The 27,552-nt window shown below is 45.4% G+C and overlaps 1 protein-coding gene across 9 annotated transcripts in view; it reads right to left on the reverse strand.

Annotated features, from left to right (window-relative positions):
* The window catches only part of AAK1 (AP2 associated kinase 1), a 105,848-nt gene that overhangs the window by 49,147 nt on the left and 29,149 nt on the right, over positions 1–27,552 (reverse strand). For all 9 annotated transcript variants that reach the window (XM_082229810.1, XM_082229811.1, XM_082229812.1 and 6 more), the window contains exons 3-12: positions 18,548–18,666; positions 17,972–18,080; positions 15,976–16,118; positions 14,032–14,153; positions 13,378–13,459; positions 9,771–9,903; positions 8,363–8,466; positions 6,943–7,022; positions 2,553–2,689; positions 1,076–1,392 (exon numbers count right to left, since the gene is read on the reverse strand). In XM_082229810.1, coding sequence (XP_082085936.1) covers positions 1,076–1,392; positions 2,553–2,689; positions 6,943–7,022; positions 8,363–8,466; positions 9,771–9,903; positions 13,378–13,459; positions 14,032–14,153; positions 15,976–16,118; positions 17,972–18,080; positions 18,548–18,666 — 1,346 coding nt within the window. The remainder of the gene's footprint in view (positions 1–1,075; positions 1,393–2,552; positions 2,690–6,942; positions 7,023–8,362; positions 8,467–9,770; positions 9,904–13,377; positions 13,460–14,031; positions 14,154–15,975; positions 16,119–17,971; positions 18,081–18,547; positions 18,667–27,552) is intronic.

Here is a 27,552-nt window from a genome sequence, read left to right on the forward strand (position 1 = left end):
ATTAAGACTAAATCATCTGCAAATGCCCTTATTTTGTATATTTTCTCTCCTAGGGATATTCCATTTATTTCTTGATCCAGTCTGATTTCTTGATTTAATATTTCCAAAACCAAAATGAATAATAATGGTGAAAGTGGGCACCCTTGTCTGGTGCCCTTCTGTATTTTAAAATAATCAGTCGTGTCATTATTTATTATTATATTTGCTTCTTGTTGTTCATAAATTGCTTTTAGCCCTCTTGTAATTTGGTCTCCCATGTCCATCTGGTCTAGTAATATTTTTAGAAATTTCCATGATACTTTGTCAAACGCCTTTTCCGCGTCCACAAAAACAAAGGCTACCTTCTTACTCGGTTTCATGTCTAAATACTCGATCATATCAATCACTGTTCTTATATTATCACTCATTTTCCTGCCCGGCAAGAACCCTGCCTGCTCTTTATTTATGCAATCCTGCAAAACTGTCTTTAATCTTATTGCCAATATTTGTGCATAGATCTTGTAATCATTATTTAGTAATGATATTGGTCTATAATTGTTTATAAACTCTTTATTTCGTCCTTGTTTTGGGAATACTACTATGTGACCCTGTTTCCAGGTGTTGGGAATCTTCCCGTCTTCTAGTATTCTATTTAAGAGTGTCTTCATAGGTGATAATAATGGTTCCTCTAATTTTTTGTAATGTATTGCGGTAAGACCATATGGACCTGGGGATTTTCCCAGTTTCATCTTAATTATCGCTTGATGAAGCTCTGTCATGATTATTGGGGAGATTAGATCTTGAATCTTTTCTTTCTTAATTTTAGGTATATCCTTTCCACGTAAATACTCTTTTATTTCATCCTCTGTCTCATTTCCTGCTTTATATAGCTTATTATAATATTTTATAAAGCACTTTTTAACTTCTTCAGGATTATCTAAAGTTCTCCCTTCTTCCACTATTTTATCAATCAGTTTTTCCTTTTGTCTTTTTTTCAATTGCCAGGCTAGCATCTTTCCTGTCTGCTGCCAAGTCGCAACTGCCTTAAAATTCCTGTGAAGAAAAAAGAAACCAGCCACCCCCCAAACAGCCTCACCTGTTGAACTTGCAGGGGAGGCTGTGGCTGCTGCGGCTGCGGCTGCTGCTGAGGTCCTTGGGGCTGATAAAATGTGGCTGGCGGCTGCGCTGGCGGCTGTTGCTGCTGCTGCTTTAGGAACAGCTGGTGCTGTGGGGTGGCGGCCTGGGGCTGAGCTGGAGGGGCTTGCGGTTGGGAGGCAGCAGGCGGCTGTACAGGGGGCGGCTGCTTAGGCTGAGCTTGCGGGAGAGGCGGAGTCGGCTGAGGCAGGGCTTTCGGCTGTGGGACGCTGGTAGGTAGGGGGGCCTGACCCCCGGCCAAAGGCGCTGGAGCAGCAACTGCAGAGCAAGAGGAGAGGTCAGAATGCATCCGTTTCCTTTACTCCTGGCCCCCATCCCCCATTGTGTACTTTTTATTTAAACACTTAAATGCATAAATATTTAGCTGTGATTCTTGCAGTGCAGGAGTTGGGTTAGATGACCCTTACATACACTTCTGTGATTCTATGAAATGAGGATGGATCAAGGGGCTGGAATATAAAAGAAGGGCAAGGAAGGCACAATAGGCAGCAAATGGAAGAAAGGGGAAGAAAAGCAGATGCTTTGTTTTTCAATAGTTTGCAACCTAATCTTCAAGAGAATTATGGTAAGATCTCATCTTGCATCCATTTAACTTGCACAATTTCATCCATACGCGGTTGAAGGAGGGTTGGTTGAAATTGCACATGTTAAATCCAAGCAAGTGGGAGAGGTTAAAAGGTACTTTCACGCTGGGGATGCTTGAGGTTACTGGGCGCAAAAGGAGCTTTTAAGCTCTCCATCTTGCTTACTGGGCAAGGCCTGCTTTGCTGCATGGGCTCAGGGAGCACAGAGGACTCTTTCTACCTCGACCCGCTGGCTCCAAGGGTTTGGGTATGTGGGATTTTTGTGTATACGTGGAACCCTTGGAACTGAGCCACCGCATATGACTATGAGACTTTGAAAAGCTGGCATCAGTGGATCAAGTTCATCCATTTTGTTGACTTAATTAAGCTAAATAGCTTTAACCGGGGTTTTAATAAATGTGCCGAATAAATCATTACTGTTTTGAATTCTATTGTGCTATTGTCTTCCTTAGTGGGTTGTACAAGCCACTATTCTGAAATAAAGCTTTTTATAGGGTAGGGTAAGGGGCACTGGGGGACGTGGGTGGCTGGCCACATGACCCGGAAGCTGTACGCCGGCTCCCTCGGCCAATAAAGTGAGATGAGCGCCGCAACCCCAGAGTCGGCCACGACTGGACCTAATGGTCAGGGGTCCCTTTACCTTTTAAGGGGCACTGGGGATGAGTCTATGGCACCAAGGGGGTGGGGCCCCAAAACAGTTTGGGAACCTCTGGTCCACACGAGCAGCAGAGCACTCAGAAGGAAGCCTGCCTGGGCATTTAGGGGTGCAACTTTACCCATGAAGAGAACTAAAAGTAGGTTAGGAAGTAGCCCGCAGTGGGGGCGCCCTCTCACCCTGTGCCGTGGGCCTCTTTCTGGGAGTCAGGGCAGGCTGGATGGGCAGGATTCCCGGGTTTGGTTGTGTCTGCCCAGCTTTGGGTCTTTGGCGTGGGGTGATGGATGTTTCAGTCGTGGGGATAGGATCTGTCAGCCTGCAAGAAGGAAACATGGACGCAAAACTAACATTTTAGAGGAAGACAGCATAGTGAACAGCCTCTTTCCATGACCCACCCTTTCATTGGAGCACCCCCACCTCACAACCTTCCAGCTGGCAAATGCCCCCTGAAACAGCCAACCTCTCTCCCCCCCCCCCGAAAAAAATCACACACAGAAAGAGGCGACCACGAGATCCACGTTATGCACGACAATGGCACAAATTACACAAAGCATGTCATTTTAAGCAACTCTATCCATATTTTCTCCTAAACAGCATGATTCGTTCCAGCTGTGGAACTGGGGTTTTGCAGCCCTAGAAGTTTAACTGCAGAATCCCAGGTATGCCTTTTAGGCCCTTGGAGCCGCTAAGTAGTGCGAGTTGGCACTAGTGCAGAGGAGATACAGGTAGCAGTAGAAGAGCAAACGCTGAAAGCCAGTGTGGTGTAGTGGTTAGAGCAGGGGGCGGCAAGGTTTACCTCACCTGGGCCAGTCCACTCCAGTGGAGACCCTTCCGTGGGCCCGATCGCACCTGCCATTTTTGGCATCTGTGTCTGCGCAGACGCGGTTTCCAGCGCCACGGAAGCGAGTCCCTGTGCAGTGCAGCACCGGCTTAGTGCAGCGCGCAGGGACTCACCAAGTGGGCAGCTCTGTTCGGGGGCGGCTTGTGGGCCAGTTAAACGGCAGCTAAAAAAGCCAATGCAATTCTGGGCTGCATCAATAGGAGTATAGCATCTAGATCAAGGGAAGTAATAGTGCCACTGTATTCTGCTCTGGTCAGACCTCACCTGGAGTACTGTGTCCAGTTCTGGGCACCACAATTCAAGAAGGACACTGACAAACTGGAACGTGTCCAGAGGAGGGCAACCAAAATGGTCAAAGGCCTGGAAACGATGCCTTATGAGGAACGGCTAAGGGAGCTGGGCATGTTTAGCCTGGAGAAGAGGCGGTTAAGGGGTGATATGATAGCCATGTTCAAATATATAAAAGGATGTCATATAGAGGAGGGAGAAAGGTTGTTTTCTGCTGCTCCAGAGAAGCGGACACGGAGCAATGGATCCAAACTACAAGAAAGAAGATTCCACCTAAACATTAGGAAGAACTTCCTGACAGTAAGAGCTGTTTGACAGTGGAATTTGCTGCCAAGGAGTGTGGTGGAGTCTCCTACTTTGGAGGTCTTTAAGCAGAGGCTTGACAACCATATGTCAGGAGTGCTCTGATGGTGTTTCCTGCTTGGCAGGGGGTTGGACTCGATGGCCCTTGTGGTCTCTTCCAACTCTAGGATTCTATGATTCTATGACCCCCGTAGGCTGCTTGTGGACCATGGGCCTTAGGTTACTGACCCCTGGGTTAGAGTGTCAGACTAGGGTTTGGGAGACCAGGGTTTCAATCCCCATTTGGCCATCAAGTTCAATTGGGGTGACCTTGGGCCAGTGGCTGCCTTTCAGCCTAAGCTACCTCACCTTGGGGAGGTTAAATGAGGTGGGGAAGAACCATGTATAACCCCCTTGAGCTCCTTGGGACAGAAATGCAGTAAATATTTTTTATATACTATGGAGAAATGAAACACACACACACACACACACACACACACACACACAAACACACTAATCACAGAGGTAGCTTGGCTCAATTATTACTTTGCAAAAGAAGCAGGTGGTGGGGAGGGCAGAGAGAAAGAGCAAGTAGCTTGATGGGTGTAGAGAGGAGAGCAAGGCCAGAAGAGGAAGAGGAGCAGAGCCTGGGAGAAGGGAAGGTGAAACTAGGAGTATTTCAGAAAACTGCTATACTGTTTTGTCTACTCAGCAGACATCCAAAGCCCACAATAAGAACCACACCATCAAGGCAGAAGGTTCAGGAGCAACATATCAGACGGTCCCATCACTGGGTACTCTTAAGGCAGAACCCCGAAAGCAAGGCGGGCTTGCAAAATCCACCTGGCACAATTAATAAAGTCTTGCCTGTTGCATCACTCCCATCAGCCGTCACGGCCGCCCCACTCAGCATGAAATAAAGGCTGGTTGGCACATGCTAAATTCAATTTGTGAGCAGAAATGTTGGAAACAATACACCATCTGCACTTTTAATAGGTTTGCAGACAAGCAGGCCAAAAGGCCCTGAGCTTGCCTGGCAGTAGCTGGCAGCCTCAGATGCAACTGTTTATGCCGGAGTCATAAAAAGAACTGTGGTCCAGTTCTAAATCACTTTGGTTCTCTTCCATTACCACGATTCTACAGTTATAGCTGTGGGGAACATCTTTCAAGCAACACTTAAGCAATCCGCCCCTTCCAGTACCCTCATCCCTGGCAAAGACAATACAAAACTAAAATAAGGAGCAGGTGCACCACAGGGGGAGGAAAACAAAACAACAAGCCACTGACTCAGATACTTCAAGAAAGTGAGACAAACCCTGCAGCAGGCAGAAGGAAGCAGCTTCTCAGGGAAAGGAATGAAACAGAGGGCTGCATTTTGTGATAAGCACTAGAGTTCAAGGATGGTTTTGATAGGCAAGGAAGAAGAGAAGAAGAGTTTGGATTTGATATCCCGCTTTATCACTACCCGAAGGAGTCTCAAAGCGGCTAACATTCTCCTTTCCCTTCCTCCCCCACAACAAACACTCTGTGAGGTGAGTGGGGCTGAGAGACTTCAGAGAAGTGTGACTGGCCCAAGGTCACCCAGCAGCTGCAGGTGGAGGAGCGGGGAAGCGAACCCAGTTCACCAGATTACGAGACTACCGCTCTTAACCACTACACCACACTGACTGTAGCTCAGTGGTACAGCATCTGATCTGCATGCAGAAGATCCCTGGATCAATTCCTAGCAGTATTTCTAGGTACAGATGGGAATTTTCCCTCCCTTAAAGCCCATGAGAACTGCTGCCAGTCAGTTTAGACAACACTGAGCTAGATGAGCCAATGACCTGATAGAAAACAGCTTTCTCTGTCTCTATAATAACATGAGAAAGGGTGGCATGGACAGGAGGTCTAGAGCGGGCAAGCCAGGTGGGAGAAAGATGAAGGAGATTAATAACTTTAGATTGGAAGGGGGGGGAGTTTTCATGAGTTCTCAAAACAGTTACAAGATTGTCCACAGGAAGCAGGAAGCAGGGGCTATGAAGAAATCACCCCAATTCCACTTCATATATAGAAAAGTTTGTTTGTTTGTTTAAATGATCAATTTTTAAATAGTTAAAGAAAACTCTCAAGGTGGTTTACATTGTTCTCCTCCTCTTTGTTTAATCCCCACAACAACCCTCTGAGGTACGTTAGGCTAAGAGGCAGTGGCTGTTCTAAGGTCATCCACCCAGAGAGCTTCGTGGCCAAGTGGGAATTTGAACCCTGGTCTCCCAGGTCCTAGTCAGACATTCTAACTACTTCATGGGTAGGTAAAATGTATTAACTACACCACACTGAGCAAAAACAGACACAAAACAATAAATTGTTATTTAAATGCAGGTTAATATATGCCTAGTTCTTCTTTTTTACACTGGATAAATGGAACATGTGGATGTTCTAGCATTTGTATTTCTACACTGTACTCTTTTCTCAAATTTGTATTTTATGAAGCTTGGAAAAGAATAAATACGTTTAACGTTGAGGCAGGTGTACATGAACTCAGGTGTGGTCTTTTATTTGTTTCACTCCAAGATTCTAGAAGCTTCCCCGTAGTCAAAATATCATTAATCACTTCTGAGAGTGGAACTACTAATTAAGGATGGAGAAAGATTTCATTCACATTTTTAACTGGCTTAATGCACACACCCTGGATGAACATACAGATTGGAACATAACGAACCTTCTGATTAAGTTATGTTTCAAAATGCATTCATTGAGATAAAATGCCTATTTAACTATGCATTTCATGATTAAAAAACATGTTTAAACACATATGACATAATGGTCTCCTTCATTTGGTTCTATTATTTATTGATTTTTACCAAAAGTTTTACAGGTGGCTTCTGTTTTCACTGACGTGTTTCTTTGAAGTTTTGGTTCTAAATGTTGTATATACATTATCCTTTTCCTTTATAAAATTATCTTACCAAGTTCATGTAAACTGTACAGAGATTTTGCCTATTACGGTAAGTGCTATATACCTATTAGTGATTATGACTGACTGATTTTTGGCCTCAAGTTCCAGCGCAGCAGTATGAAATGGCCCCAGCTCTCCAGAATGCTTAACTCTCTTAAGCAGCACTGCTAGCCTTTTACAGTCTTTTGCCATGGTCCATGGAAGAGTCAGGCACCCTCACCTGGCTTTTGGCTGGCTCTTTTTAGCAGCAGCTTCACTCGCTTTCACTGGTTCTGGGAGTTTGGCAGGGATCGGAGAGTTCTGCAAATGGAAACCCACAGAGAGAGCAGAAAATGACGGAGGGCTGTCAGAGGCAATGGAGAGCAAGAGACAAACTGAATGGGGAAACCTAAAGCTCTCCTAGGCTTCACTTCATGGGTAGGTAAAATTTATTAAGATACTTAATAAATCCTTGGGATGAAAGAGGAGAAACAGCACCAGGGACTTTTCCACTTAACAATCCCAAGCCAGACAGAATTAAAATACGAAACCCTGGCAATATTAGCATAGAAATTACATGATGTCTATTTATTTCTATAATTGTAGTCAGGCAAATGTTTATGATGGTCAACTGCATTTATTTATAGCCTGCCTTACAGGGCTGCCCATTCCAGAGCAGGTCACAATGTGTTAACATGCAAAATATTGAAACTATAAGGCTGTAATATGAAACAAAACACATCTGAAAATAAAATAGCAGTAGCGATGTAACACCAAAAGGACAAAAACTGCTACTACCACCAGTGTATTCTTAAGTAAAGAACCATACAAATTCACTACAGTTCATGAGAAAAGTGAGCTTCGGCTGTACAGAAGGCATTTAATTTGTATGATTTCAACCAAACATGGTTGAAGGAGGACTGGCGAAAACTGTGCAGCTTAAACCAGTGTGCTAAGCGGCCCATGCCTGGTAAGCAAGGCAGAGAGCATAAAAGCCCTTTTTGCACCGGGCCCACATGGGGTTCCCCAGTAGAGATAGAGCTTTAAGCTCTCTGCCTTGCTTACCAGGCATGGCCCGCTTAGCACACTGGTTCTGGGATGCCCTTGCAAGATCTTGCAGGGCTGTCAGAGTTCTTGCAAGATCTCACCTGAGCATTCCTAGCCTTCCAGGTCCTACCCAGCAAGCAGGGCAGAGAGTTTAAAAGCTCTTTTGTGCCAGGTAACCCAAGTGGACATGGCACAAAAAGGCTTTTAAAGTCCCACCTTGTTTGCTGGGCAAGGCCTCCTCGGCGTGTGGGTTTTGGCAGTGCGAGGCATACTCACTCTCTCCCCCTCACCCACTAGCCATACGGAAATACCAAGGCTTTGGGTATATGTGACTTTTGTGTCTACACAGAACCCTTGGAACTGAACTCCCGACGTAAGATGCAATCATACTGTACAGAGAAAACACACTTCCCCATACACTAAGCTAAATTGTTGTGGTTTCCCTCCCTTTTGTGATGTCTTTTGTTGCTTCCTGGCAACCTCTCAATAAATTACTCCATGACTTTTGCAGGCCCAAAAATAGTCCTGGAAGAAGAGGAGGACTAAAGAACTTGTGGGGTTATTTTACGGATTCTTGTACGGTAATTTGCAAAGAGGGATCAGGCATCACTCACCTGTACATTCTGGACCGGACATTCCCTCTTAGCGAGCTTGAATGCAAAATAGGAGACCTGGTAAATTTCAGGTCTCTTGTCAGGGTCTGGTTCCAGCATATACCCTAAGAAACAGAAGACCTATTAGGCTTTGTGGTGTGGCATTTAGGTATGGCACAGGAGGGACAAGAATAAGTCTTACTCAATATCACTTTCAGGATATGGATGCTGGAAAACTCAGCCCACAGGGACTTGCATAGCTTCCAAAACCCAAGGACATCCCACACTGCTTATTAGCCTGGTTCAGACACCACAGCAAACCAAAGTCGTCTACTACTAGAAGGAACCTTAGAGACCTGTGGGCTTGCCTGCTTCTCCTCTCTTAAGAGATTCAAAGTGGTCTTACTTAATGGCTTTGGAGTCTTGGAAGGCCTTCTAAGGTGGGATCTGTTTGGTACATTGCTATAATCTCCTCCAAGCTCTCCATAAAGGGAAAACACCTGGCAGAGAAGAAGGGGAAGGTGGGAGGAGTAGGTACAGTTTCACATCTTGACAGCTCCAGCTTCTAATTGGATAATTGCTAGTGGCCCTCCTTTACTTTCCATCACAGGGCAGGGGTGCGAAAGACTTGAGTTTGATGCATATGGAGCAGAACTTACTCCCCCCAAAGCCCTCAAAACTGTTTATTCAGTTAACCACTGCCCTAATAATAATAATAATAATAATAATAATTTATACCCCGCCTCCCCAGCCAAGGCCGGGCTCAGGGTGGCTAACAAGCAATAATAAAAACAAGTTGAATGAATACAACTTAAAAACAAGATTAAAATACAACATTAAAATATTGAAACATTAAAATATTAAAATGCAGCCTCATCACAGGAGGAGAAAGAAAAAAGAAAAAGGGGGAGGGAATCAAATTGGCTCCAAGCCAAAGGTCAAGTGGAACAACTCTGTCTTACAGGCCCTGCAGAAAGAAATCAGATCCCGCAGGGCCCTGGTCTCATGAGACAGAGCGTTCCACCAGGCCGGAGCCAGTGTTGAAAAGGCCCTGGCTCTGGTTGAGGCTAATCTAACTTCCTCAGGGCCCGGGACCACTAGGGTGTTGCTATTTATGGACCTTTAGCATTTCCCAGACTGGTGTCCTCCAAATGTTTTGGGCTACAACTTTCATCTACAACTACAGCTGATGGCAGTTGTGCTAGAGGCAACCGTGTGGGGAAAGATGCATCAATATAAGAGCATCTGATGAAGTTCACATAAGTGGGCACCAAAATAAATCTCCTAGACTTGTGCCCAAAACCTTTGTCCTTATAAACAGAGGTATTCTGGGTTCCATACCCAAATACCTGGCAGGAGGTAGGAGCAGTTTCATGTTAGTTAGCTTTTCAAAACCAGAGTTGAGCTGTATTCCCAAATAGATACTCACGTATGAGGCAGTGCATGTCGTGAGAGTAGCGCGAGTTGTCAGGAATGGTGAAGTTTCCGTCGCAAATTGCTACTTGGCTCTCACCAAATGGCAAAGTAAAATAACAGAGTTTGTACAGCAAACAGCCCATGGCCTGAAAGAAGACGAAGAATTCTTTAGTGTGCTGCAGGAACGGAGACCTGGTTACCTCGGTTGTCATGTAAGGCCTTGCTGGATTCTAGTTGCAACAACAGAAAACAAACCTCTCTTGCTGACATGACCTGCATCAGATTTCAGGTCAGCAAAACCCCAGCCTGATTTGAAGCTAGGAATGTAGGAATTGCTGGCTCTGCTAGCAATTGTTCCAAGTTTGCCTCTGGTGAACCAAGATTGCTGTTTCTGAACTGGAAGAGATGTGTAATATCAAAATTTGCAATTCAAAGCTTATAAAAAATTGGCAGCTGCCTCAATTCTCCAAAACAGAGCACTCTGAATTAAACTAATCACCAGACACTGTAGGCCAAGTTCTGAGCCTTGTGCAGCTCACACCATCCACATGGTCAAACACATACATCTCATTGGTGTGATTCCTTTTCAAAGAAGAAAGCATCACAAAACGGCCTCAGTGTGAAGTGTCTACACAACACATTTCTCTAGGCCAGTGTTCACTAACCTGGTGCCCTCCAGATGTTTTAGACTACAACTATGAATGACCATGCTTGCCTGGGTGCATGCAGTTATAGTCCAAAACATCTGGAGGGCACCAGGTTGGGGAATACCGGCTTAAGCAGATGGTGGGAAGGAAGGGAAACCAATTCCTCCTCACACAGAGACCGTTGTTTGGTGTGTTTGAAACAGCCCCTGCTGTGTGTGTGTGTGTGTGTGTGTGTGTGTGTGTGTGTGTGTTGTTTTACAAGAAGAAAAATCTGGGAAGCTAGCAGCCCACGGACCCTAGGTGAGTAGAGCAGATCTAATCCCAACAACCATCATTTTCTACTATCTGCAGGCAATGATCTCTGTTACCTACTTTGGAGTAAGGCATTTAGTCTAGTTCTTCAAAAGTACATTTGCACATAAGATCTGGGTCTTAAATTCTGTGTCAATTTTTAAAGAAGTGAAAAGCAGTATTCAAGATATGCGAAAATAGAACATAAGATACAAGTTGTCTCTGAAAGAAAAACATGATGATGGGTAAAGAATCATCTCAAAGTCTTTTCACGGAGGGGGGTGTCAGTCAAGTGCTTATATTGCAGTGGCGTAGTGTGGGTTGTCAGCACCCAGGGCAAGGCAAGTAATTTGCGCCTCCTAACCCGTGGATTTGCGCCCCCTAACCCTAACCCCCAGGTGTTGCACCCGGCCCCCCCTGCACCCCCACGCTACGCCACTGTTATATTGTGCTTCAAGGAGCCTCTACATCAGGCATGGCCAGACTTGGCCCTCCAGATGTTTTGGGACTACAACTCCCATCATCCCTAGCTAACAGGACCAGTGGTCAGGGATGACAGGAATTGTAGTCCCAAACATCTGGAGGGCCAAGTTTGGCCATGCCTGATCTACATGTTTGGTCTGAGATTAAAGAATGGAGGTGAAACTCTCAGCACAGTACGTCTTGGATTTTTAAATGCATGACTGCAAGACATGAATGTTACATCCATGCATCCAGATGCCCCCCCTCCATCCATCTGCTTATTTGAAAGCTATGGCTTGTTTATGCTCAGGAGTCTGCTTTCTGAATGCAGTTTCTCTAACTTGTGTAGATTTATATGTTATTGGATTTTTTTATTGATAAAAAGAAAAAAACATGAATTATTAGTTATCTATGAGTTGTCAAAGAACCGGAGAAATCAGTAACAGAAGAAAATATTTTTGGCAAGAGATGGCAACAGAGAAATGTATTAAAAAAAATAAAATTAAGTGCTATTTTTGCACCCTGATGAAAGGATGTTCTAGCACAATTAGAAAACAAAGGAATAACATTTGATGCCACTTCCAACTACCCACGCCCATGCAAAAAGGCTGTAGTTTTTACTTGGACTGCCTTAAGCGGTTATGAGAATTGATTATTTTTTTTGTTTCCAAAGTCACTAGTGATGTAGAAAGAGCTCAGAAGCAGAACTTATGCTGATCACATCCTAGTTACTGGGAAGTGAATACAGAAAGAAAAAAGTATAGTGCAGCCATCTCCAACCAAGTGCCCTTCAGATGTTTTGGACTACAACTCCCATCATCCCCAGTCATCATTTATGAAACCCAGAGATTTAGAAAAGGCAGGGTCTGGCCCACCCACCAATGAAAAATGCAATTATTATTGTTGTGGTATGGGAAGCAGTTAAATCAGATCTGCATGCTATTGCAAGGAATATACATGTTTTGGAAAAGAGAAATAAACCTGCTAAAACTTTGTCTAGAATATTGACTACAGGAGCAGATGATGAAGCAAACCTCATGAATGAAACAAAAAAAAAAAAAGGGAAATTCAGCTGTTTCACAGGATAAAGTATGCAATTCTCACTGAGGCAGCCCTCCACCCACTCTAGACTTTCCAGGCAAACAAGTTAGTCAAATGCAATATGGTCCAGTTCACTCGTTGGTTTTCTCTGCAAGAATAGATTGGATGGGGTGTGGGGAGGAAACCAGGGTGGTGGGCCTGAGATCTCTACTGGGCTGAGAGTTCTGCCTTTAGCACAGTGGCTGATTATGCCCTTAGTGCATCTAGTCCTTTCTTCTGAAACGCAACTCAGAAAGCAGCCTCTTGGAATAATCTCCAATTGCTCATTTTGATTTATTAAGCCCCATACTATTCACAAGGGCTCTGGGGCGGGTTACAACTTCTAAAGATGAAAAGGGGGGGGGGGACCGAGGCACAAGAACAAATCCAAATTGCAATGTAAATTCACTGCTAATTAAATATTTAAAAACAAATGTATATATCAAACCACATTAATAAAACATGCTGCCAAGTATGCCTCATTGAACTGCTAAATATACCCCACGTAACCAAAGGGTTGCCCAAAATGGAAAGTTTGCTGCCCTGGGATGTCAAAGGCTTGTGTAGATCAAAAGAGGGAGGGAATTTGGGTTGTAAAAGAGCCACTTTGATTCCATTTCTATCCTTGAGGAAGGCAAGAGAGTGACGGACCTGCAAGCTTCCAGCCGGACATGCTGTAGTGGAAGCAGGCCCGGCCTGGCCGTGAGGCAAGGTGAAGCAATTGCCTCAGCGTGGCAAGCACAGGGCAGTTGGGAGTGGTGGCAGAGCTGGACCCAAAAAGAGCACGCCACCTGCTGCCTTTGCTGACACCACTAACACCACTGCCCACCGCCACTGCCATCTCTTCCCAATGGCCTCCTTTTACTCCCCGTTTTCTGATTGTCATTGTTGTGGGTGAGGGAGATGAAGGCAGCAGAGTGTAAGGGTAGCATTGGTGGGGAAGGGGTGGCACTTTCTTGCTTTGCCTCGGTGGCAAAACGTGCAGGATCACCACCGAGTGAAGGGGCAGGTCTAAGGGACTGGGAACCATGGCAGACAGAAGACCACAGGGAAGGGCAGGCAACCAGGGCAAGAGATTTGCCAGTACAATTTCTAGCAAGCCACATGCAGGCAAGTAACTTCACAGAACCTTCTACGTACCCAGATGTCTGCTCTTGTAGTAATCAGCTTGCCGCTATAGAGGTTGACCATTTCTGGTGCTCTGTAGGATAGTGTGGTGTACCTACAAGGAAACCAAAACTCACAGGGTAGCCGGGTAAGTCAAAATGGTTTTATAAACTATGTGGTGTTTCCTCTACAACTCACATCAACGTTTACTCTTCCTTGAATGATTTCTAGATCTAGAACTGACAGCAGCTCAGGGCACTCAGAAATAAAGAGATTTCAAGATCGGATCCCAGACTACCACAAAAAGAGGTTACTGTTGAAAGCCAATAAATTTATAATTCGTTTGTTTGTTTTCTGCCCTTCACCCTAAGGTCCTAGGGTGGGTTATAGCATTAAAAACAATAGTTAAAATAATTTAAAACAACTTACAATCATAAAAAATTAAGGTGGGTCCTAAAAATATGCCACCGCAAGTGTCAGGGTAAACGTTAGCAGCAGCCCAGCTAATTAACAACCCTCTTCTAGTTTTGAAACCAGAATAATTAAGATTTAAACAAATGTTCCAAAAGCACTGAAACAGGCTGCTCTTTTTCACTCTTTTGCACAGTCAACCAGCTATGAAGCTTTTCATGCAGAAGCAGCCCCAGCCAGACACAGGAGAGGCCCACTAAACCATCCCTCACTCACTTCTTGATTTCTTCCTCCACTGCATTCACTCCTTCAAGCTGAGGGTTCTGGAATTTGTTGGTGGCACTTCCAAAGTCACACAGCACATAATGGCCACGATCGTGCAGGAGGATATTTTCCACCTGGAAAGAAAAGGTGTGCATACCAGGATAAAGGGGAAACATAATTCCTTTTGCATAAACATTTCTCTTTCCACCAGCAGGAACCGGAAACGTGAACTTGGGAGCAGTGGTGGCAACTGCGGAAAGTGCCCCTGACTTCTAAAAGCCACAATCCCCTAGCCATCAAGTCCTACTTGGTTTTCCTCCCTGAAGACTTTTCACGTGGTGATTGAGATATCGCCCATGGAGAAGGTCACCTGATACTTCATAGACCAGCCTTCCCCAACCTAGGGCCCTCCAAAGGTTTTGAAATACAGCTTCCATCAGCCCTCTCCCCCATGCTTCCACCATACAGTGGTGCTGGCTGCGTCTGATGGGAGCTGTAATCCAAAACATCTGGATGGCCTCAGGTTGGGAAAGGCTGCTGTGGACTATTTAGGAATTTTACAGTAGGTGTAAGATTCTGGCAGAGCTTTGCAACTGTCACTCCCTATATATCCCACTGTACACAAAGGATCACCTCCGTAATGTTCTACAGATGTTCCAGCATTTATTTTTATGTTCTCACAAAGCTACAAATCCCCTCTTCCTAAAAACAATAAATGGAACTGATGCCAAGGCACACAACAGCAACTATTCAACACATTCATAGTAATAAATGATTGTTTCTACATTCATCTTGGGTACTCCTCATTTGCTTGGTGGGAATTTTGATAAATTCTGATTTTGAGAAATCGTTTCCCAAGAGCAAAGGCAGGAAACCTGTGTCCCTCCATATGCTTTGGATTACAATCACATCAGACCCAGCCAACACGGATCAGGATGATGGGAACATCTGGGATGGCACCAGATCCTCTGGCCTTGCCTTAAGAGAAACAAATATATTTCACTGAGAAACTCAGATAAGCAGAACCTTTGACATCACTTAAATGCCCTGAAAGAGCTTACGATCCCCCTATTTGAGAGGCTGGGGACACAGGGTCAGCCCACACCATAAAGATTTCTAAGCGCACAGATCCATGCACACCACTTTTCTGTAATTGTAGTGTTGATTACATTACTTTGAGCTCTCACACAACTTGGAAGAGAGCCTCAAACACTGTGTAATAAATGTGATAAAGTCAAACACCCGCCCCCAAAACATCTGGGGGGGGGCACCAGGTTGGGGAAGGCTGCTATAAGCAGTCAGTGAGAGGCAAGACAATACCTACCAAGTGGGGTTCCACCAACTGCCCACTGACAGCAGCTCACGGTTAGTCAGAAACTGGTGGTGCAAAAAACCTAACAGCTCAAACGTGAGTGATAGGTAAAGGTAAAGGGACCCCTGACCATTAGGTCCAGTCGTGACCGACTCTGGGGTTGCAGCGCTCATCTCGCTTTATTGGCTGAGGGAGCCAGCGTACAGCTTCCGGGTCATGTGGCCAGCAGGACTAAGCCGCTTCTGGCAAACCAGAGCAGTGCACAGAAACGCCATTTACCTTCCCGCCGGAGTGGTACCTATTTATCTACTTGCACTTCTGATGTGCTTTCGAACTGCTAGGTTGGCCGGAGCAGGGACCGAGCAACGGGAGCTCATCCTGTCACGGGGATTCGAACCGCCGACCTTCTGATCGGCAAGTCCTAGGCTCTGTGGTTTAACCCACAGCGCCACCCGCGTCTCCTAATGTGAGTGATACCTGTGCACAAAACTCTTGTTTTCAAATATCAGCAAGGTAGCGAAAAGGAACTGCCTGTAACACACCCAGTCATGAGGACCTATCACTGCTTTAATATTGAGGAGAGTCTCTGGGCACCAGAATACTATCCGCACGCCAAGCATCTCTACAAGGACACTGTAAGTTACCTTCAAATCCCTGTGGACGATGGGCGATTTGCACTGGTGCAGCCTGGCCACGGCTTCGCAGGTGTCACAGAAGATCTGCAGGACTTCGCTTTCCGTGAAGCCTGTCTGCAAGCGCTGATTCATGAGGTTCACCACTTGGCCTCCTGGAAAGAGTAAAGGCAGAGTAAGAGAGAGGGAGAGCCAATATCAGTGGTGAGACACTGAGCTTTCTAAGAGGCTTTACTAACCACAAGGCACTCAAGGAAACATCAAAAGGTGCCCTGTGCCAGTGGTTCCCAAACTGGGTGGTACCACCCCTTGGGGAGCAGTGGGACTACTGGGGGGCAGGCTAAGAAACAAGGGGGTGGCAGGAGGCACTAGAGTTGGGCTCCTCCAAACATGTTGCTCACTTATGTACAACTGACAATGCTAGAGCCTAGAGCAAAACACATTCATTTTGTATTTAAAGTTATACTCCTCCTATATTTTTCAAATCTATTTCCTTTGGTCACGCTTGCTGGTATTTACATTTCTGAGTTGTCACAATATACCAATAACTGGGTAAAAGGTAAAGGACCCCTGGCAGTTAAGTCCAGTCACGAACGACTCTGGGGTTGCGGCGCTCATCTCCCTCTATAGGCCGAGGGAGCTGACGTTTGTACGCAGACAGTTTTTCTGGGACATGTGGACAGCATGACTAAGCCGCTTCTGGCGAAACCAGAGCAGCGCACAGAAACGCCGTTTACCTTCCCGCTGGAGCGGTACCTATTTATCTACTTGTACTTTGACGTGCTTTTGAACTGGTAGGTTGGCAGGAGCTGGGACCGAACAATGGGCGCTCACCCCATCATGGGGATTCGAACCACCAACCTTCTGATCGGCAAGCCCAAGGCTCAGTGGTTTACACCACAGAAGCACCCATGGCCTAATAACTGGTTAACAGCTATCAATTGCCTTATAAATTAGTTGCCACACATCTGTGGTAGGTGAAGGTTTGTGCATGTTTGGTAAGTAGTTATATATAAATGTTTTATGCATAGAAATCTTTTTCAGGCAATACCTAGTATCACCAGATCAGATTCATCTATTTTGAATTAACTAAATGAATTAACTAAATGAAATGGTTGAATTGGATTTTGAATAAATGTGCTGTTTTTAATTTTATTGTGTCATTTTCCTTAGCGGGTCATGCAAACTGATATTCTGAATAATGCTTTTTGCAGGGTAGGATCACTGGGGGTGAGTTTATGCAATGAAGACCCCCCCAAAAAAGTTTGGAAACCACTGCCTTATACTAAGTCAGAGCACGGGTTCACCTAGCTCATTGCTGCCTACACTGACTGGCAGGGATTCTCCAGAATTCTTTTCCCAACCCTATCTGGTGTTGCCAGGATTGAACCTAGGGCTTTTTTTGCATACACAGGAAATGCTCTATTGCTGAGCTACGGTCCTCCCTCTAAGCTCAGAGGGAGTGTGACTGCTCCCATCTCTGCAAATGAACACAGCTGCTTCTAAGAAACGTTTGGTGCCTCAAGAGGTTTCAGCCGCATGCCCCAAAAGCTTTGCCCCAGAATCCCAGCACCCTATGCAGGATTATGCCTGCAGTCGTGACTTTCCTCCTACATAACATAATGGGGCAACACAGCTCTAACACATTGCATAGGGAAGGGCTAAAAATTATTCTCCAAATCCCTATTCCAATCTGAGATGGAAAATAATCGAGTGAGCTTGCTTGTTCCTTTGAGGTGAGTTGTGACGAGCCTCTAAGGTTCTCTTCTAAGCATGGCTTGGTAATGACTGCTTGCCTTGTTGCCAGAGGTGGGGTAAATCTTGTGGGCTAGTATTGTTTGTGAACTTATTTTTAAGGCAAGAATCTTTTTCCATTGCACTTTCTTGCATTTGAACAGCACTCCGATCTAGACAAACCTTTGAATATCTGGACATCGTGCAGGCCTTCTGAGAACAGGAGTCATACCATACAGGTTTGTAAACATGGCTCCACTGAACTAGTACACACCTCGGCAAAAATCCATGAGGATCAAGACTTCCCAGACATCCCCGCTGCTCACAGAGTTTATACTGGAGTCAATATATCCAACAATGTTCTTGTGTCCCACAAGGTCCCTCTGGGAAAAGTAAGAGAAGTGGTACTGGTTACTGCAAGTCACAACCAGACAAATCTACATCTAAGTAAACAAACTTCGAAACAGAATTAAGCTACCTGCACATATTATGCCAGTGACACTTATCACTCTCTTCCTTTTACTTTGCTTCTCCTCATTCTCTGGGTATCCAATAACTTTTCAAATTCAAATTCACTTCTGCTACATGATTTTTGGTTGTTCTGTATTTCTAGAATATCCTGGCCAAACTCTGACACCTGAACTTCCCACCCTCACTCAAGTTACGGAATTTAAAGAAGCAGTTACATTTTTAAAACAACAGCTGGCTTTGTAGCAGTGCTAACAGGAGTGCTTTTCTTTCCCTCCTAGATCTGACAAACAGGAGGGCCCAACTTTCCAATCCATGCAATAGTATCTATCCAAAACATTCTGCAAGAACTCCCAGAGTTTTGAGCCCTGCCTTGTCTTACCATGATCTGAATTTCCCTTTTGCAGACTTGTAGGTCATGTTCATTGTTGACATACATTCGTTTGAGGGCACATTTCATTCCATTGCTGGTTCTCACCAGAAAAACAATAGCAAACCCACCTGCGGACACAAGATGTGCAAAAGTTAAGCTAGCAATTTTAGAGGATTGTCTGAAATCTGAGGGCAAGCAATTTTGCTGTTGAAACTAAGCAGCCCTGACCTTGGAGAGCCATGCAGAAAATCAATCCAAGCGCTCTGGAAGGAGATATGGCTATCTAGGCAACCAAGATAACTTTCATCCTTGAATTAAAACTGGAGGAACTCTCGCACTGGAGAGGAATTGTTTTTAGAGCATGTGAGCACAAGAATCCACCTCTGCTCAGTGTAGTTTGCCCTATATTATTTCTGCATGAGTCACTGTTCTGGGTGTGCCTCCTGGAAGTCCTGGCCATCTAAAACAATGACTCATGCGGCAATGCAATGGGTAGCATCCTCTGAAGGTGGGCAATTCTGCAGAGCCCCTGCAACTGAATCACAAAGCCATGCCAGGAAAGAGAGAGAGAGAGAGAGAGAGAGAGAGAGAGAGAGAGAGTGTCTGAAGGGCAAAGTTTTTAATCAAAACATCTGGACGGCACCAGGTTAGGGGTGGCTGGTGTACAGTAAAGGACAGATGGACAGGACCTCAGGCATCATGGACATGGAAGGTTCTGCCAGGGACTCACTGGGTGGTCTTGAACAAGCATTCCTCCTTTCTCAGCTTCACTGCTGATAATCTATGAAAGGAGCAGACAGCAACTGATTTCTACACATAGAGGAAAAGCTTGGCCTTCCACAGCAGAATAACCCCTAGCACTTCTCTGGTTGATATTACCTCGGAACAAAACTCATACAACAACACAGTGAAAGGACACTGATTAATTTCACTCCACAAGCCACAACTTTTACAGCCAAACCACTATCAATCAACATTCCTACAGTGCACCATGTTTATAACAATCTGCTGCACAAGATGTGATGGAAGCATCATCTCTCAGGAAGAACCAGGAACCCAGTACAGTAGTCTTGTTTATACCAGCCTTCCCCAATCTGGTGCCCTCCAAATGTTTGAATTGCACCTCCCATCAGCCCCAGGAAAGGGGAGACCAATGGTGAGAGGTTGTGGGACATAGTCTACCTACATCTGAAGGGCACCAAACGAGGTCCATATGCCATTAAGTTGGTAACTCACAATCTCTGCCAGAGTTTTCTTTCCCCCTGATGAGCCGCCCTAGAGATTTTATTCAGCATCTTCCCATTGCTTTTTCCATTGCTTTGACCAGCAACAAAGAAACCCAAAATTGGACATCCTCAATTCTGCCAATACCAGTCTTTTATCCAGGTTAGAAGATAGCTCAATCCATGGTGCTCCAGATTATAGACCCTGAACCAATGGATTCAAATTACAAGGAGATTCCGACAAAAAACATTAGGAAGAACTTTCTGGTGTTAAGAGCTGTTTGACAGTGAAACAGGCTCCCTTGGAAGGTGGTGGACTCTCCTTCCTTGGAGGTTTGCAGTATAAACACTGGTTGGGTGGTTGTCTGTTAGGGATTCTTTAACTGTAATTCCTGCATTGAAGGCAGTTGGGCTAGATTATGCTTGAGGCCCCTTCCAACTCTACAGTTCTCCAATGCTATGGTGGATTTCCATGCATATCAACCTCCCCAGGGCAACACAATGGCATCATTTCCACTATCATCTATAGCTCACAACATGGAGGTTCTACTGCTAAAGGAAGGACCATAGTTCAGTGGCAGAGCATCTACCTTGCACACATAAAATCCCAGGTTCAATCCCTGATATTTTCAGGTAGCGCTAAAACCTGGGGAGGCACTGCTAGATGTTATAGAGCTAGACAGATAAATGGTTTGGCTCTGTAATGAGGTTGCTTCCTATGTACTCTTAAGGGACCTGCAGCCTATCCTGGATGGAAGCTACCTTCTCAAAGCGCCAACAGACAGGAACGCCCACACTTGCCTTAAAGCACCCCCTACACATCTCCTCCAACTGAAAGAAGAACTACGGTACTTTCTGAAGAGCTGTTGTCATGTGCAGACTAATAGAAACCACCACTTCAAATCACCACAGCCAACCACAGACTCACCACAAGAGATGCACCATTGCACCACAGCTGCTTCAGATGTGGCTGTACCAGAGGTGAACACAACACTTCAGAATAGGGCCCCAGCAGCCTACATACTCTCACTGTTCATAATCCTTGTCCACTCTCAATCCTGCCAAGTATGCAGCAGGGCTTACTACACTCAACTACAAAGAAAAACACCCAGATGCTAATGTCATCTACATTCAGTGTCAAGGCCACCTCGGAGCGTTAGTTAGACATTATTCAGATCAAACGCAGAAACTGAGTGGTCAAGACATACAGATTTTGAGGGGAAAGAGGCACGATACGCTAACAAAATCTAGCTCACGGCATAACCGCAGCCTACGTTTCAATGGAGATTTTTGCATCAAGCCCAACCTCCCAGGAACCATTGGAAAGCTGAAAGGAAGACGGGGACAGGCATTTGGGAAACCTGCAACCATTCGTGAAAGAGGAGGACCCCCAAACTCTGCTTCCCGCTAGGAACTGCAACGCCTCTCTGACGTCAGCCACCATTGCCCTGTTGGGATGCGTCCGGGGAGACGGGGGCATTTGGCAGGCCCCCAGCTGGCTCCAGCCACCAGCCGGCAGCTAGGCGAACTCCGGTTCTCGCAACAGCATCTATCAGTGACTCGAGCCTCAAAAGCCTTCAGAGACTGAGCACGCTTTAATCAGCAGAGTGAATAACTTTTCACAACAGAAGTGGCGGACAGAAGCATATGTAAGCATATTTACAGGCATCTATTCGGCATCAGGAACAAAGAAAAAACATGTCTGCTTCCCTTCATGTCCAAGCAAACAGCAGTATAGCAAAAGCAATATACAACGGAAGTTCCCAGCAGACTGTGCTGGAAGTAAACAGACATATGACATACAACAATCCACACATCTGTTCTAAAGGTGGAATGGAAGTACAGTGGTACCTCGGGTTACAGAAATAGTGCTTCAGGTTAAGAACTTTGCTTCAGGATGAGAACAGAAATCGGGCTCCGGCGGCGCGGTGGCAGCAGGAGGCCCCATCAGCTAAAAGTGGTGCTTCAGGTTAAGAACAGTTTCAGGTTAAGTACAGACCTCCGGAACGAATTCAGTACTTAACCCGAGGTACCACTGTATAGCCTAACATACTCCAATCCCCACCTTCAGGTCAGGCCTGTCTACAGGCTCAACAATATACACAGTTCAGGGAGGAGAAGAAGGGAGCAACTGCCATGGCATGGAGGAAAGGAAGGCAGATTTGGCAAAAGTTGCCAGGAAGAGATGTGGCAACCTGTAAAAATACAGTGAGTCAAAGCCTTAAGAAACAACAACAAGGTTTATTACAATCAAGTGGTAAACAAATTAAAACAAGAAATAATCTATCTTCCCCCAACCCCTGTCTCAGGCAGCTCCTGCCACAGTGGCATAAAGCAAGAAGCTGCGCTCCATACGATGTGTTGCAGGCCCCGCTTGCTGCCTTTGTCATCATTACTCATCACTTTATTTTTGTATGCTGCCTTTCCACACACAGAAAAGCACCCGCGCTCTAAGCTGCTTACAACAAAGAGAATAGCACTGCCTCACAAAATCAGCAAATGCAAGAACAATTTCTTAATACTGTAGCGGGGGAAGGGTTGTTTGTTACTATGTTGTGCATTTTTGTGTTTTTATATTGTCAACTGCCCTGTGATCCTCAGAGGAAGGGCGGTAAAGAAATTAAATAAATAAAAATAATGGCAACAACAAAACAGCAACTTAATAGCAAAGGTAACAGCACACAAAAGAACATCATTTTGAGTACAATCAGCGTAGCAACATTTCACCTCCTGGCAGTAGCAAAAAGAACAAGGAGGTTTGAAGTGTTTCATCCCAGATGCTCCAGCTACTGATATCAAATCCATGACAAATTAGCCAAGAATCAAGTTAGTCTGATTAAATTTATAGTGTTCAGCATCCCCAAAGATCAGTGCCCCCTTTGGCATCACCAGGAAGGCTTCCAGAGGTAGTAGGTGGGGTAACTGTAAACCCCCCCCCCCATGATGCTAAAGGGCTTAGATAGAGCCAGGATACATGCCGGCCCACCATCTCCTCCTTGAGTCTGCCTGTCCTTCGAGATCAGCCAGGGAAGCTCTACTGCATGTTTCAACAGTGCCAGAGATACCTTTGGTGAGAACGTAGAAGAGCACCTTCACTGTGGCCATGCCTCAAGCTGCGGGATCAGTTTGGTGTTCTCTTAGGGGCAGTGAGGATTTTTGAGAGTTGCCGCCATTTAAGAATGCATCTATTTTTGGGAGGTGTATTTGGATCTTGGTTGGTTGGACAGGGGGATCTGCCCCTCTGTCTGTTGCCAGATCTTGCAATGTGATTGGTTTAACTGTAATTTTATTGGCTCATATGCTTAAGAATTTGTTATGATTCATACTGTCACCTTCTTTGGGGCCACCTTCAGAATACATCAGTTTAAATCAGGGCATGGGGAAACTTTTTGAGCCAGAGGGCCACATTTCCTGATGGGCAACATTCTGGGAGCCCCATGTAAGAGGCAAGTAGGTTCCCCAGCCCTGTCAGCCTGGCTCCAGGGACAATGCACTCACCCATTTTCATGGGGCTGCAGAGAAACACTGTGTGGGGAGCCAATTAAACTTTCTTCCATTCCAAGTCTATCTTTATGCCTCTCCCTAATATTTCCACCAAGACACTGGTGTTTCTGTAGCTGGAAAATGACTCCACAGATCTATTGTCAACATGCTCATTTTATTTTATTAATACTTCATTTTATTAATACATTTTCCAGAAGCAGAAAAAGCCCATACAAAACATTGCTTTCTAAAATATACATCTGTTGTCAGCACTTCAAAACATGATACCCAGCTTCCATTTTCCTCTGGGTCGATTTTAAAGACACCCACACAATAACAGTCCTTTCTTGGCTGGATGTATGCTGAACAAATAGCTTTTTCCACATGAAAATAACAGCTTTCAAGCATAAACTGCTCAGAAGCATCCAGGCAGCCAAACAAGCCAACTGAAAGGAGGAAATAAATAGCACCTCCAAACTAATTTTCCTTAGCAGACGAAACTACGACTACTTCTTAGGCACCAAGGCAAGAGACTTAAACTAGATCAGTCTTCCCCTGGAAATTTTGAACTACTCTCTCATACAGACATACTGTCAGGGTCTAATGGGAGTTGTAGCCCAAAACATTGGCGGAGGAAGAATTCTAAAGAGGTCCAGCCATTGTCGTGGGAGAGAAAAGCTCCTCCCCTTTATTGTTTCTCTCTGCATTGCCCCTGCCTCATCAATACTTCACAGCCAACACAATGTGGCACTTGTGCCCTCCCCATTAGGGTCAACTGATCTGGCATGGAAAATTCTATTGCACCATCCCAGCATACGTTTCTAAACCATAAAGGTTCACACAAGTCTTCCTGTATATCATCTGGAAATGGAACTAGGCAACCAAGGTAGAGTGAGAAGCAGGCACTGGACATTGCACACTCCAAGTGGCATTTACTCCAAGCAACTTGCCATTTCTCCGTCTGTGTCCAGCCTTTAACCAAACCCGGACAACAACCATCAGTTGTGAGTTGAGGACCTGCCACCCGCATAAGAGTATAATAAGACACAGAGACACATTATTTTTGGTTAATGGGCAAAATTAGGCCACAACTTTTATTGGTTACAGCATGTGAGTTGTATTGGCTTAGACACTGGATGAAACAGCAATACAAGACTCCACGGGAGTCATTTCTGGGTTAACAATCAATGGGAGGAGCTTGTTGATGCAAATACAACTGGAAGCTCCCCCATGACGTCACCGGGGGTCGTGCCATGGCCCTTGCCACCAGCAGGGCATCGGACAGGATCTACGACCGCCGGATTCCTTTACCGGAATACCCAAACAAGGGGAGGGGTAGATGATGGCCCATACCCAATCCTCCAACGCGGCACACATATTCCAATGCCTAACCGCCAATACCAGAAAGTTGTGACGAATTGCTACGAGGCAGGCGAAAAAACCTGAGGCTGGTGCCAATTTGCCAAATGGATAAAAAAGTCCTACGGGGCCCCTTGGGCAACCAAGGCAACCAAACGAAGTCCACAGCAAGGTAAATACGCAAAAGAAACTGACCTAAGAGGGAGGGAGGGAGGCAGGGAGATCTGAAGAAAGCAGGAACAGGCTGGGAGCTGAGCGCTGCCGCGGCTGTTTAAATGCGGCTAGCCCCGCCCACCAGCCCCGCCTATTGGTCGGCTGGGAGGCTTGGGCGTGGCAGCAGAAGCAATCAGGAGCAGGGAGCCGTACACGCCCCCCTGTCCCTGCGGGAAGGTGCTCCCGCTCACAACCCCTCCCCTCTGGGAGGAGGAGAGGCCTTCTTGTGACACATCTGACCACAATAATAGAATCATATAACTGTAGCATTGGGACCCCAAGGGTTATCTGGCTCAACCTTCCCACAATGCAGAAATCTCAACTAGATCATACACAACAGATGACCATCCAACCTCTGCCTTAAAAACTCCAAAGAAGGAGAGTTCACCACCTCCTGTGGGAATATTTTCCACTGTTGAACAGCTCTTACTTTCAGAAAGTTCTTCCTGATGTTTAGTCAGAATCTTCTTTCCTGTAACTTGAAGCCATTGGTTCAAGTCCTAGCCTCTGGAGCAGGAGAGAAAAGAAGTCTGTTCCATCTTCCATGTGACAGTCCTTTATGAAGGCTAAACAAACCCAGTTCCCTCAACTGTAGCTCATGAGGCTTAGTTTCCAGACCCTTGATCACCTTGGTTGCCCTCCTCTGCACACATTGCAGCTTGTCAATATCCTTCTTAAACTGTAGCGCCCAGAACTGGACACAGTACAGTGGTACCTCGGGTTACAGACGCTTCAGGTTACAGACTCCACTTAGCCAGGAAATAGTAGCTCGGATTAAGAACTTTGCTTCAGAATGAGAACAGAAATCGTGCGGCGGTGGTGCGGCAGCAGCAGGAGGCCCCATTAGCTAAAGTGGTGCTTCAGGTTAAGAACAGTTTCAGGTTAAGAACGGAGCTCCAGAACGAATTACCCGAGGTACCACTATACTGCAAGTGTGCTCTGACCGAGGCAGAATACAACATCCCCTCAATTCCTTTGTCCAAGTAGTCTATAAAGATGTGGCACTCCACTTGTCACTTTTTTCCAGGATAACAAGGAGCTGTTAGTAAGCACTCTATGGGTTCTGTCAGTCAACCACCTACAAATTCACCTAACAGATACCTCATCAGTCCACATTTTACCAGCTTCTCCACAAGAATATAATGGGGGACTTTGAAGAAGGTGACTGAGGGGGAAGAGACCCCAACCACCTTTCCAGCTCCAACCCGGAGAAGAAGCTTTCTCCCCTTCATGCTCAACTTCACACTCACCAGGAGTAGAGAAGGGTCATCACGATGACTGTGGCAAGCAGCTGGGGGGGGGGAGCGGACAGGCAGACCACTTCAAAACCAATTACAGAGAATCCATCCCTGTGTTAGAGAGACGCAATGTCCCTTCAGGTACAAAGAGTACAGCATGACATCCCGTCTTCCTGTTCAAGCTTCTCACTCCAGTATCGAGATCACAACATCACATACCAGAGACTTCCCCCCCCCCCCAGTGCTTTAACACATCCTTACTGCTTCAAGAGATAGCAGCTGCTAAAAACTCACTTTGGTTTTATTATCAGGAGGTAAAATAGCTTGTGGTATTGTGAAGGGCACCGGTTTTGGAGACTTGGAGGTGTTTTGGTTGTTTTTTTTAAGTACGTAGTCATACAGACCTATAACCTGTATTTGATTCACCAATAAATTTGTGGGATAAAGCTTTAAGAACAACTAAATCTCTGGGTGACAACAGAAGACAGAATAATTTAAGAGAGTCAAAATGGTGCAGTTCTTAGTACTGGGGCTGGGAGATTAGGGTTCAAATCCCCACTTAAGACATGAAGCTCACTGGGTGACCTTGAGCCAGTCACTTACTCTCAGCCCAACCTACATCACAGGATTGTTGTGGGGATAACATGGGGAGGAAGAGAACTATGTATGCTACCTTGAGTTCCTTAGAGGAAAAGTAGGATACAGTGGCGCCTTGCAAGACGAAATTAATTCGTTCCGCGAGTTTTTTCGTCTTGCGGTTTTTTTTCGTCTTGCGAAGCACGGTTTTGGAAAAGTTTTGGAAAAGCTTCAAAAATCACCAAAGTCTTCAAAAACCTCAAAAAAGGATACCACACCGCTGCTATGAGTTGCTCCTCGAAGTCAAGTCGCAACTGTATTAACGGTTTTAAGAAAAAGGAAACAAACTTGCAAGACGTTTCCGTCTTGCGAAGCAAGCCCATACGGAAAATCGTCTTGCGAAGCAACTCAAAAAACCAAAAACCCTTTTGTTTTGCGAGTTTTCCGTCTTGCGAGGTACCACTGTAATTAACACCACCACTAGAAACAACATGTATAAAGTTAACACATTTCTGGAGAATTAGAAGTCAGGGCCAAACTACAGTGATGTTTAATGCAACTTCATGTTAGGTGCAAAGTTCCATTTAACTCTCTCTCTCTCTTTCCCCCCCCCATAAAATATTTATTAAGGTTTTTTTTAAATAATACAGTAAAAAAAAAAAAATACAAAATAAAGACAGTTTTAAAAAAAAGACACATATTTTCTATCACTTATTTCCCGGACCTCCTCATACCTCCCTCCTTTGTTGTTGTTGTTTAGTCGTTTAGTCGTGTCCGACTCTTCGTGACCCCATGGACCAGAGCACGCCAGGCACTTCTGTCCTCCACTGCCTCCCGCAGTTTGATCAAACTCATGCTGGTAGCTTCAAGAACACCATCCAACCATCTCATTCTCTGTCGTCCCCTTCTCCTTGTGCCCTCC

This window comes from Podarcis vaucheri (genome assembly GCF_965113315.1).
Source record: "Podarcis vaucheri genome assembly, chromosome: 7".
Lineage (NCBI taxonomy): Eukaryota > Metazoa > Chordata > Lepidosauria > Squamata > Lacertidae > Podarcis > Podarcis vaucheri.